The sequence below is a fragment of the Pyrus communis genome, chromosome 10, assembly GCF_963583255.1.
Source record: "Pyrus communis chromosome 10, drPyrComm1.1, whole genome shotgun sequence".
Lineage (NCBI taxonomy): Eukaryota > Viridiplantae > Streptophyta > Magnoliopsida > Rosales > Rosaceae > Pyrus > Pyrus communis.
The window spans coordinates 1,640,094-1,652,208 of record NC_084812.1 but is presented as its reverse complement, the minus strand read 5'-3'; the positions used below and the strand labels follow the sequence as shown (position 1 = coordinate 1,652,208).

Genomic DNA, 12,115 nt, shown 5'->3' with positions numbered 1-12,115 from the left:
CTTTTTGCCCCATACAGTTGTCATTTGTTGTCTGCATGATCAAAATGGACGAAAAATTAGATGAAATTTTTCAAAATCTAGCTTTTGGGGAGAATTGGCTAATTATAAAAGTTCAGGGAGCAATCGGCTAAAATTAAAGTTCAGGGAGGAAATTGATAGCTCTATACAAGTTTGGGGAGCAAATCGACAGATATGCCATGAATTAAATTGGTTAACTGCTGATTTTTCCAACATATTCATGAACGATCGACTATTTGTGGGAATAATGGAAAGTGAGAAGAAGTTAAAGTATTTTGTCCTCATAATTATCCACTCAGTGATTTTTTTGGTAGTAGGAGCTCATTCTCAGTCTCTCTTGTGGACTCTCTTCTTCGCAATGCATACACCCAATACTTTTTTAGCAGGAGGAGTTCACTCTAGCGCATTGCATCTAATGTTTTGTAGGGACATTTCTTACTAACCTAACCTAAATCTCTTATATTTTGTAATCCTTCATATTCAACACAACATAAAGCAGAAATTTAAAATATGACGATCGTATTGCCTAAAATAAAAGTTAATGGATGATATTGGTGACATGGTTGTAAAATGTTCAACTATTGCTAGCCATACAGATACTCGTCTGTCCTCTTTCCAGAAGAGCTACACACGGGTCTTTTGGGATTTTCATATGCAATGTTTGTGGATAACAAAAATAATAGGAAAACGTTTTTTGACAAATGATAAAGGATTAGTTTGTTAGTTGTTAGGGGAGAAGAGAATCAGTTGGGATCAAACTTGTACCAAAATGCATATGTATAATTATTTTTCACTACTGCAGTAAAACGCCATCTGCATAAAAAAAACTTATTCACTTTTGTCTTATCTGTCTTGGCCATTTATATCCACATGCCTATATATTAACCCCTGCGTATATCTATGGTCAAAGTGAAGCAAATCTCCCTATATATTAGTTAGAGCACTCTCATCCTTTGACAGCTGGTACAGCATTAGGGAAACTAGATGCATATGATTTTGTTGAGACTCTAGAGCATATTAATTAAGTTTGAAATGAAAGTTTTCCGCAAAGTGATCGAAAGATATTGTATCTTTTCAGTTATTGTCGATTGATTTTGAGTTGAATGTTTGAATTCTAACAACGTAAGCTACTGTATGCATGCGATATCAACACAATAATTTTGAATGGTTTGAAGTTAGAGAAATACTAAGAGGACTATTTTAAAGTGTGGCTCTTTGCCACCTCACAGTTTAAAGTCAATTATAGTGCCAACATTATAAAACATTGTGTCAAAAGCATGAAGTGATAGAGAGCCCATGGAGAATTTGAGAGAGTCTCCGTAACATTTCTCTTGAAATTAAAGTTAACACACACACATATATGGATCATCCATCCATGTTAGGGTGGGGTGGGGGGGGGGGGGGGGGGGGGGGGTGTGGGGTAGCAGGATTCCCAACATAAATAGACCAAAATCTGAAGCTCCAAACTTTCCGCAATGACAACTTAGTGCAGTATCGTGTACAGAATGCAACATAGAGTAGAGGGTCAATATTGATACAAGCCATGAAAATGTAGCCATGCACTGCATGTGGAAGGTGTTCCCTAATTAATTAATAATGATAGCTAAAAGTAATTGGTTTTATCGACAAGGACGACGAATGCTCCAATTGCAGGTGGTACGTACTCTTTGAACACTATACTATTATGGTACAAGTCCTGCACAAAATGCACATATTTGATCCATGAAATGAAAGGTCGTGGTTCCATTTCTTTAAGGGCATCCATATATTTACACAAATACTATATAAATTCTCTTGCATGCATACTTAATTTGAAGGTCAGATCATGTGATGGAAATGTAGGGATAAGTTTAGATCAAATTAAAATCAAACGAATTAGAAACGAATGCTGATTGAAACACTGAAAATAAAGTGCGTAAATTCATGTACGTATTAGTAGCTTAGTGATTTTCGCACTGTATCTCGTGAGCTTAAGATATTGTAAACACTTAATTTAGAGTGTTAGAATTAACTGAGAATGTCCAAATCTTTACTTTTTTTTAATGTAATGTTAAAGACCAAAATTTTAAACCAAATGCACAAACCAAATTATGTGTAACCAATAAGAAACAAATACGTTAATTGACATGTAATTAATAATTCAATTATCTACAACCACATCATTTGATTTGTAAATTTGGTTTAAAAAATTTGGTCTCCCTAACATTATCCTTTTTATATAGTATCCAAACTCTGGACAGCCTATTTAAATGGAGAAGTTGTGGAATTAAAAAAAAATTCGTGTATGATTTACAGAGATTTTGGGGACTAATATAAAAACCTTGCAAATTATCAATCATGTAATATTTTTTTTTGGTTATTTTTAGAATTAAAGATATCAAATAAAGCCAAGAATAATATAAAGTAGTTAAGTTGACAAAAGTAAACTGTGAGGATGTAAAGAACAGTTACACATCGAAAAAGTTAGGACACCTTGTAAACCTTATAAGTCGGATTACTTTCTCAATAACCAATTGGTTATGATGATATTAAATTTCAACTTTCTTCATGGTATCATAACAACTCCTTCACGTCTTACCCTTGACGACTTGAAGTTTTGACACATATGACGGAGAAATGGGAAATATCATCTATCAAGCAAGAAGGCTTTAGCCTATAGAGGAAAAAGTACCCACTCCACTTTAACTGGGTCAAGTAGAATCCAGGCCTCTTCCTTCTTGTAGCCTCCATGGAGTCTCCACATACTGCAATTAAGCCCATGAAATTGGGCCTCAAGGTCTGCATGAAATGTTTTTATTTATTATTATTTTTTTAATGCCAATCTGCATGAAATGAATCGAAGGATTTGCTGTCAGCTAGCAAATAAATAGCGAAAAAACAAAAGCTCTGGAGAAAGGACATGGATCCTCTCCGGGCAGTTGTCATCATTCACCTCGTTAAATTGTTTGGGCTATTAAAATTTGATATAACGGATACAAACAGGAACTCATTTTAAAAGTTATAATATTTTTAATCGTTGGATTAAATTGTAATAGTCCAGATGATTTGACTGGGTGGATTAGAACAACTAGATCCGGAGAGGATTCATGTTCGGGAGAAAATCCCAGAAAAGATTTTAATTATTATTTTATTTTTTATTTCTTATATTTTTAAGGATTAAAAAAGAGGGTATAATCCAGTCCATCCGGATAAGGTAGTTATGGATAACCCTAAATTTTGTGTCGTTTTATAAGAAACCCGGACGCGGGTGTTCTTTGCTTGTCTCATAATTAAGTCAATCCCACACTCTACACTCTAACACACACAATCAAGTGGTAACTTAAATTTTAGGTCGACTCGAAATCTTACGTACAAGTTTTTTTAGTATGCATAGATATAAAGTATACGTATGAATTTTTTGATGTTAGATTCTTAACGGTTGAATTTTGGCTCCATATAAAACCCTCCATTCACTTGAAGCATGAAATATACTAGAAATACAATGGGTGGTTGTTCAAACAATATTTTGTTTTTTCTTATGATAAACCGTAATTAGAAGCGTGTCGCAAGACATGCATACATAGAGGATAATGCTTTAGCAAATACGAGTTTTGAGACTCCATGTATACGAGCATTTGTAATCTTCGACTGATGATGAATGTTGTATAATTAGATACGTGAACGTCCTAACAAGACTGAATATCTACACCAGATATGTCATTATGAAAATATCTCAAATCAAATGATGGATAAGTGGATATTGTTTTCTGTTGTTTAATTAGATGCCAAGACAAAAGAAAAAAAATATTTGAAATTCAAAACAAGAGCTCCTCTCCTGCGTCTCGTGTCCACCGTAGTGATTGTATGGTTGTGAATGCAAAAGCAATCACATACAAGCCAACCGTCACAACCCCGGAGCGGTGACTCACAGCTGATCGAAGTCAAAACCAACGAACTTACGTACATGCAATCCCAACCGTCCATATTCCCCTATCCACTCCACGTGCCATGCGCACATGAAGCCGTCACGTCCCAGCACAAAAATCACAGACGAGCGCTCGAAAGAGAAGAAGCACTAATGCTCTGATTCAACGTCGTGTATATTTAGTTAGCCCTCTTTTTTTGTCTTCCCCTTCAATCGAATTTTTCAAAGCCTTCGAATTTTACAGAGAAAGTAAGGAGCTTTCTCTCTTTGCTTACTGTTCTCGCATTTAATTTAATTTAAATTTAATTTTTTGGCAATTATTTAATTTGTAATTTGGTTATTAAAATTCAGGGTTTTTGTTGTTTTGGAAAATAATTGTTTAAATTTTTGCAGGTGGGAAGTGAAATGGCGAGCTCAGTGGAGAAGGAGGGTGGGAAGGAGGAGGTTGTGTCCTTGGAACTTCCAGCTCCTTCTGGTTGGGTGAAGAAGGTTTATTTGCTTTCTATCTGTTTTTATTGGCTCTGTATTTTTTTGCCCATATAATTTTCTGAGTTATGGAATTTTGAATTTTGAATTTTTGGGTAGCTAAATTAGCATATTCGTGTTTATTTGGGGAAATTTCAATTGGGTTTTGTGGATTGGTGGGTTTTTGTGGTAGAATTTGAGGATTTGGTAATGGTTCTGTTTTAGGGTTTGTGTTGAATTTTCAGGAATTGTGCTTAATTTCTGGGGCTTTTGCATATGGTTTGTTAGGTTAATTTGTCTGGTAGGGTTCGGGGGAAGCGATTTTTGTACTTGTTGCTTGGAATTCTGCATTGCCAATTGTATGAGAATTTTCATATTTTCATGGAGGAATGCAGTTTAGAATTGAGGGTTTTGAAAAGTGGAGGCAATTACAATCTCTGTGGTTTCATTTGAGGAGATTCTGCTATTCAATATATTGCTGATTTGTTTCAAATGCCTTTCGAATTTATCTTTGTTACTTTTAATTACTCGACTTCTTTTTGGTATGACCAAACGATTAAGATGTTAGGTCAAACGGATTAGTTCTATGTATAGTTGGATTTAAACTGATTGAGTAATGGGAATATTGGTTGTTTGCAATTATGGAAATCGTGTTGACCAAAAGACGTTCAATTTTTTACCATGTAATTGATTTGGCAAATGAGCACATAAACTGACAATGGAATATTCTAAAATACAAAGAAAAGAAGGTAACTTTTTTAATTTTTGGCCTTCTGAGTGTACCCTTTAGTTGGAGCTCTAGCTGATTCCATTATGAGCCTTCGTAACTTTCGCAAGTTACTTTACTAAAAAACTTTAGTGCACTATGCCAATGAATTATGTCTCTGTGCTGGTTGATTTCATAAGGTGCATGATCACTGTCCTTCTTCTCTCAAGTGCAATTTCAATATCTGCCTACCACGGTGCAATAGTTTATTTCTTATTCCATTTTCGCATAAGTCTCTCAGAGCACCTTTTTCAAATGTTTTTCCTACAATGCATATTATATTGTTATGTATTTTTTCCAGTTTATTGAGTCAACTTAACACGCTGAGGTTGGTCTGTGTAACATGCAGTTTCTGCCCAGGCAAAGTGGAACTCCTAAGAAAAATGAGATCGTATTTACAGCCCCAACGGGAGAAGAGATCACCAGCAAAAGGCAGTTGGAACAGTACCTGAAAGCACACCCCGGTGGTCCTGCGGCATCAGAATTTGACTGGGGCACTGGTGAGACACCAAGGCGGTCAGCAAGGATTAGTGAGAAGGCCAAAGCAACTCCACCGCCAATAGAAAGTGAGCCCCCAAAGAAGCGAAGCAGAAAATCAACTTCGGCAAAGAAGGAGGACAAAGAAAAGGAAGCTGCTCCTGAAGGAGCTGAGGAGACAAAAATTAGTGACCTGCAAGATGCTGGAAAAGCTGAGAAGGATGCAGATACTGAGATGGAAAAGGTTGACGTGAAGGAAAACCAAGATGAGGAAAAAGCACCAGCTCCTCCTGAAGAAGCCAAAGTTCAACAAGAAGTTAATGTACCCGGCTATGCTGCGGCTCCGGGAGATTCAAAAGCATCTGTTGATGGGAAGGAGGTTGAAGGGGAAAAAGAAGAAACGGTCAAGCAACCACCTGTTGAGGCAGGGAAAGAGGAAGTGGCAGGGGATCAGGGCAAACCCAGCATTGCTATTGCTGATGATGACAAACATGAAGGAGAAGGAGAGGGAAAAAAGAAACATGGCAAAGAGACCGCAGTAGAAAATATGGAGAAAGCAACAGTGAAAGGGAATGGCGAGGAACATATTAGTTCAGGCGTTCATGAAGCGGGAAGACGGTTGAAGAAGTGACTGAAAATGGCGGACCCGGCAATGAGGCTGCAAGGGTCGAACCTTGATGATTCGTCCAAACCCCGTTTCTCTTCCGTCATTCTGACCCTTGCACATTTCTGGGAAAACTCATTAGTTTCAGTGTTGTTAATTTTAGATCTTTGATTGTTCATTGAAGCCTCCGTCCATAGGATCGGTAGTTTAGACGTATAAAATGTACCCTCCTTTTGTTGTGTACTAGAGAGAATGTAGCTGGCAGTGACCTCTGTAACATTCTGTTGTAAAATACTGGTGATGTAATTTTAATATTGTGCAGCTCTGTACTATTGTAGTGATAACTTTGTCTTTCGCTCGATCTAGTTGTTGATTTCCACAGGTCTGGATAAGTCCGTGTTTTTTCGGATGAACAAAGATTTGAGTTTTGGGATCGTAAAATGCTGAAACATCCATAGCTGATTGAGTTGTGCAGATTGGCAAATACATGAAAAAAGTATCGTTCTTTCAATTCAATGTACAAAGAACAATGAAATCGGAAGTCGTAGTTTTAGCGAAAACAGCGGCAGCCGGAAGTCAATGGAGACTGTTGAACTCCTTTTTGCAATACTGATTGATAGAAATATTGGAATTAATAGTCTTCCTCTCAGAAAAAAACGAAACGAAGTGATCAAATGAGTGGTCTTCTGTGTGGTTAAAGTCCCTTGAGCTGGTCAATGAGCCCGGTTAATGTCGTCCATTTCTCAATTGCTCTTGCAGAAGACACAAAAGCAAGCTTGGAGGACTCCACATCGTTCCGGGTTACTGCAAAACAAGATTGACCCACGAAAAAGTATGTTAAACCGAAGATTTTCCAATCAGATAACTGATGATTTTCTGTAATATAAGTCAGGCATTGATGTTCAATGCAATCTCATTGAATAATTTCTAGCGATGGAGTAACTCACCAGATAATATCAATGAAGCTAGTGAGGAGTTGAAAGTATCCACCTCAGTCTTCTCTTCAGGACTAGAGCTTAGCTGTTGAGAAGGTACACGAAAAACAGTCGGAAAGCTATGCAATGAATGCCAACGTAACAACTAGCAGATGCTATGACTGTTCAAGAAACCGAGACTAAGCACAAAGTAAAATTCGAACACAATACACAACGAATGATGGTAGTGCAATGCTCTAAGTTTAATTATCGGATTAATTTTTTTGTGCTGTTCTTATAAGCAAGGACGAGGGATGACCTTATCCAAAGCGATATTCGCCTTCTGAACCCAATCTGTGTCAGTGCTGCCCCCAAGAACCGAACTGGCTGCAGGCAAATCGTTACTTTCAATGGCTTGGCCTGCTTTGCTCAGCCTGTACACCAGTTCCTGCAGATATCCTGCAACATACGATACTATTGTTGTAAGTTTCTAGCATGCCAAGAAAAACGTTTTTTCATAGAACAAGATAATTACACACTGATTTGGTTTATGTTGAGATATTAAAAGAAATTCAACTAGGGAACAACCATCTGATGGAAAACTAGTTTCATGTTCGGTGCAAAGAGCATTTTTTCGTCGAGAACTACACGATGTTGATATAGAAGGTGCATGCTCTCCGGTTTGAGTTTTCAACACTTCAAAAAATGAAAGGAAAACAGTCTCGAGACTTGACCAAAATCAGGTAGAATGCAGCTTCCCATGGCACAAAATATGAACGTCCAAGCTTTCAAGCTAAAGCCTTAAGCCTAAATTACAGAACATGGACGAAACTTATCGGGTAATGTGTAGCACATATAGCCATTGGTCTTCAGACTCTTCACACGTAGTTCAACCTGTTCTGATACTACGAGAAAAGTGAAAGTTTGACACCAGAACTAATCATCTACCTAATCTATCACTAGGAATTATATTTTGTTGAATTTTAAACATCAAGAGAAAATTGAGCATTTTGTATGGGATCTTGAAGTGAATTAAAACAAAACCTGTTTCTTTCTTTGATGAGCTGAGAACTCCTTGCCTTTCAAGCCTCTTCTTCCTGTCCTTCTTAACCTTCTCCAACAGTTCCTCGTCATCATCAGCTTCCAGAATTGCTGCATTAGAACTGCTGAAATCTTTGCCAACCAATGAGAAGGCAAAGCTGGTGAGAAAGCAGATGGACAGGCTTCTTTTGGTGAGGATTGGAGCAGGTGATTGCGGCTCTTCACTCAGGGCCTGACAAAAAGTCAATCCTCTCCTTGTACTTGTTTTTTGGACATGAATTAATGTCGGTGTTGTTGTCAGTGAAGAAGGAAGAGTAACAGAAGAGGAAGGGAGGAAGGATTTTGCAGTGAAGAGAATGGCTGTGGCCATTTTCTTTGATTGGTTTTTTTTACCTTATTTTTTCTGGTGTTTTCTTTGTGGAAAAATTCAGAGGTATTGAATTGACATGTTAGAGCTTTTGAGGATAAGGTTGCAGGATTCTGTCCATCAGATATCCAGTCAGTTTCTTTCCAAGTGCTTAAGGGTATTTTTGTAATATGAATGGACAATTCACATAATAAAACTTGTCTATTAGCAGAGAAGAGATTCGGACCTTGATCTGTAACAGAAATTATACCGTCTTAACCAACTTGGCTACATTCAGTTTGCAAAATGTTAGCGTTCATAAAGTGACTTCTCGCTCGAGTAGTGGAGAAGGAACATGATAAATATATTTCATTTTTTAGGGAAAGAATGAAAGATATCTTTCTGGATAAGTAAGTTTTCGTCAAAACAACATGAGAGGATATACTCCTAAAATTTATGATTTTATCCCAAACAAATCATGTGACAATTAAGAAAGAAACATAAAATCTAAACTTTTAATACGACAATAGTGCTTGACTTGAAATACCACCAAAATCGATTTTCCCTTTTTATAGAAGTTACTATTTTGAAGTAATACCTTACAAATGGCGTCCTCCAATTGGCAAATTGTAAGTAGAAAGTGGGAAAAGTAAATTCCACGCAAACAAAAGTAAAAGTCCAAAGTGGGTAAAAAAAGGAAAAGAAATTCACCGACTAGAGCAAGAGTCGACAACGAAACCGCCAAAACGCCCAATACCTTAACTCTCTCTGCTCCTCACAAAACACCCGCAAAACCTGGACATCAGAGAAAAACAGCAAAAGGGCATCACTTATAAATGTCTCTCATGGAACCCCCGAGGAAGAAGAAGCACTGCATTCAACAAGTGTTCGTACTTGTCGGATTTCCTCTTTGTGTGGTCCTAAGATTGAATCTTTGTCGCATGTTGAACATGGGAAGCTTCTGGTTCTTTGTTCAGTTTGGTCACTTGTTCTTGGTCTTGTTCCTTCTAATCGGTAAGTTTCTATTTTTGATTTTCTCGTAGGTGGTTGGTTTTGAATTGATTTGTGGAGTTGAGTTTTGAGTTTAAGACTGTTTTCTGCTTGAGTTTGATGAATTGGATTGTTATAGAACAGTATATTTAACTGATTTATGGACAATATCGTTGTGGTTAGTAGTGGGCCGTGGCTCGTCTCTCTGAAATCTTGGCGCAATAGTGTGTATCTTTGTGATCATTTAGAGTGAATGCAATACGTTGATCAACTAGATGGTTAGATTTAAAAGTTTTAGATGAAACCATCATATCTGATGGTCTAAATGATCCCACAGTGCAATGTATTGCATACATTGATGCATGGTAGAATTTTCGTCTCCTTATTCGTCATCACTTATCAGAAGTTAGTTTTTTTGCCCTTAGAGAAGAAGACTTTCTTTTTTATTCCTGAGCAATTTTGTTTCTCGTTCGAGACTTGGGGAAAATAGTCATGTTAATTTGAGTGTAAAATATGGTGCTTTGGTATGTTGCCGTTGTGCTTCATTTCCACATGAACAATTGTTGATGGTGTTGACTGTGTTCTTTCTCAGACTCTGTTGCGGTGCAAGCGTTCACTGGAACGTATGCAATAAATTATGGAAGAGTTGGAGATAACCTTCTTTCTCCTAAGAACGTTGTTGCTCTTATCAAAGCAGCAAAGATAAAGAATGTCAGGATATACGATACTGATCGCGATGTTCTCAACGCTTTCAGAGGGACTGGACTTGAAGTAGTGGTAACACTTCCAAATGCAATGCTGCCAGACATGAGTCTCAATGAGGACGATGCAGTGAATTGGGTTAAAGACAATGTGCAGTCATTCCTTCCCGAGACACAAATACGTGGGATTTCCGTGGGAAATGAAGTATTAGGTGTGGCGGAGTTTGAATTGTGGGGAGCACTTTTGGGTGCAGCTAAAAACATCTACAAGGCAGTAAAGAGGCTGAAATTAACCGACATTCAGATTTATACTCCGCACGCGGAGGCCGTTTTTACTAATTCCTACCCTCCCTCTTCGTGCACGTTTAATCACAATGTTAAGAAGTACATGAAGCCGCTTTTGGAGTTCTTCTCAGAAATCGGGTCTCCCTTCTGTTTAAATGCTTACCCGTTCCTCGTCTATATGGCTAATCCGAAGAATGTTGATCTTAACTATGCTCTTTTCCTGGATTCTAAGGGAAGTTACGATCCAAATACTAACCTTCATTATGATAACCTTCTTGAAGCGCAGATTGACGCAGCTTATGCAGCATTGGAGGATGCCGGGTTTAAGAATATGGAAATTATTGTTACAGAGACAGGGTGGGCTTCAAAGGGAGATGCTAATGAAACTGCAGCTACAGCAAACAACGCGAAGATATATAATTATAATTTGCGCAAACGGCTAGCAATGGGAAAAGGGACCCCTCTCCGGCCAAAAATTGTAGTGAAGGCGTACGTTTTTGCCTTGTTGAACGAGAACTTGAAAACGGGGCCAACTTCTGAGAGAAATTATGGACTGTTCAAGGCTAATGGGAACATTGCATATGATATTGGGTTTCACGGAACTTCCTCATCCGGAGATGATGACTCCGTAAGTGATTCTCTCTTCCTAGAGGATGAACACACAGTTTCATCGTCTGCAAATTCGTTGCTTTTTTCTTCAAAGGTACAAGTTTTCTTACCTCCCCATTAACTATAAGTCGCTCCACTCGGAATGCTATGTTTTTGTTAATATATCAAATTGTTTTTAGTATCTGAATTCGTATATTGTTGGAAGTTCTTCCTCTATCTCACTGGTTTCTTTATGCACATTTCTTACAGGATATTGGAGCTCAAGATTGGTTTCGTTTGCGATACTTTTTGTTCCAGATCTCCGCTGCTGCATTGCTTCTGCTCTTAAAATGACAACAGTAGTCAGTAGAGAGATTGTCTAGCCATTTTTTTTTTCTCTTTGTTTACCTTATTTTCTGCTATGTTTATGGGAAAGTTCAGTCATTTTTTCTGATGATTAAACAATCTGAATTGACACAGTATTTAGTCTCAAATTCTAAACCAATGTCAGATGTCCCCATCAATCCATATACTTAGATATAGCCATCCATCGTCACTAATTATCAAAACCAACTCGGCATTTGAAAATGGTTCATAATTTTATCTCTTATCATAATCTGGAAGGAACAATTTTCCTTCTTTCTTAAGTTTAGTACTCAAACTTTGTCCAGAACGTAAGAAAATATTTTATATTCGGCTACAAATGATATCCCAAACTACTCTAATTTACGGAAAGAGTGAATCGAACATATAAAGTGTCATAGTCAACTGGTCTAACCCACATCTGCTAGATGAGAGTAACTAAAATTTAACAACCAACATATCAAATAAAGGCACAAACGGGCTAGAAAATGGGCATGTGGGGTTCTAATTTACAAATCGTGGATCAAGGGGAATGTTGTAAATTCAACAACCAGTGGATTTAAAAGTAGATTCCCATATACGTGGATCATATCAGTTGGTATGGCAAAAGGCTGAGGCAACTTTTTTTTTTTCTTCTGCATTTTATAACGATC

The 12,115-nt window shown here is 37.5% G+C and overlaps 3 protein-coding genes across 3 annotated transcripts; 2 read left to right on the top strand and 1 right to left on the bottom strand.

The window, feature by feature from the left end:
* The first annotated feature begins 4,057 nt into the window (after positions 1-4,057).
* On the top strand, positions 4,058-6,593 carry LOC137747475 (methyl-CpG-binding domain-containing protein 11-like). Its single transcript, XM_068487589.1, has 3 exons — positions 4,058-4,171; positions 4,316-4,411; positions 5,503-6,593. The coding sequence occupies exons 2-3, from the start codon at positions 4,328-4,330 to the stop codon at positions 6,259-6,261; spliced, it is 843 nt and encodes a 280-aa protein (XP_068343690.1). The 5' UTR covers positions 4,058-4,171; positions 4,316-4,327; the 3' UTR covers positions 6,262-6,593.
* Positions 6,594-6,675: 82 nt separating this feature from the next.
* Positions 6,676-8,625, bottom strand: LOC137747476 (thylakoid lumenal 16.5 kDa protein, chloroplastic-like). The gene is made up of 4 exons (XM_068487590.1): positions 8,193-8,625; positions 7,468-7,607; positions 7,182-7,254; positions 6,676-7,038 (listed from the first exon to the last, which is right to left on the bottom strand). Exons 1-4 carry the CDS (start codon positions 8,557-8,559, stop codon positions 6,929-6,931), a joined length of 690 nt encoding a protein of 229 aa, XP_068343691.1. The 5' UTR covers positions 8,560-8,625; the 3' UTR covers positions 6,676-6,928.
* Positions 8,626-9,354: 729 nt separating this feature from the next.
* Positions 9,355-11,595, top strand: LOC137746427 (glucan endo-1,3-beta-glucosidase 14-like). Its single transcript, XM_068486447.1, has 3 exons — positions 9,355-9,549; positions 10,118-11,214; positions 11,370-11,595. The coding sequence occupies exons 1-3, from the start codon at positions 9,372-9,374 to the stop codon at positions 11,451-11,453; spliced, it is 1,359 nt and encodes a 452-aa protein (XP_068342548.1). The 5' UTR covers positions 9,355-9,371; the 3' UTR covers positions 11,454-11,595.
* The last annotated feature ends 520 nt before the right edge of the window (positions 11,596-12,115 follow it).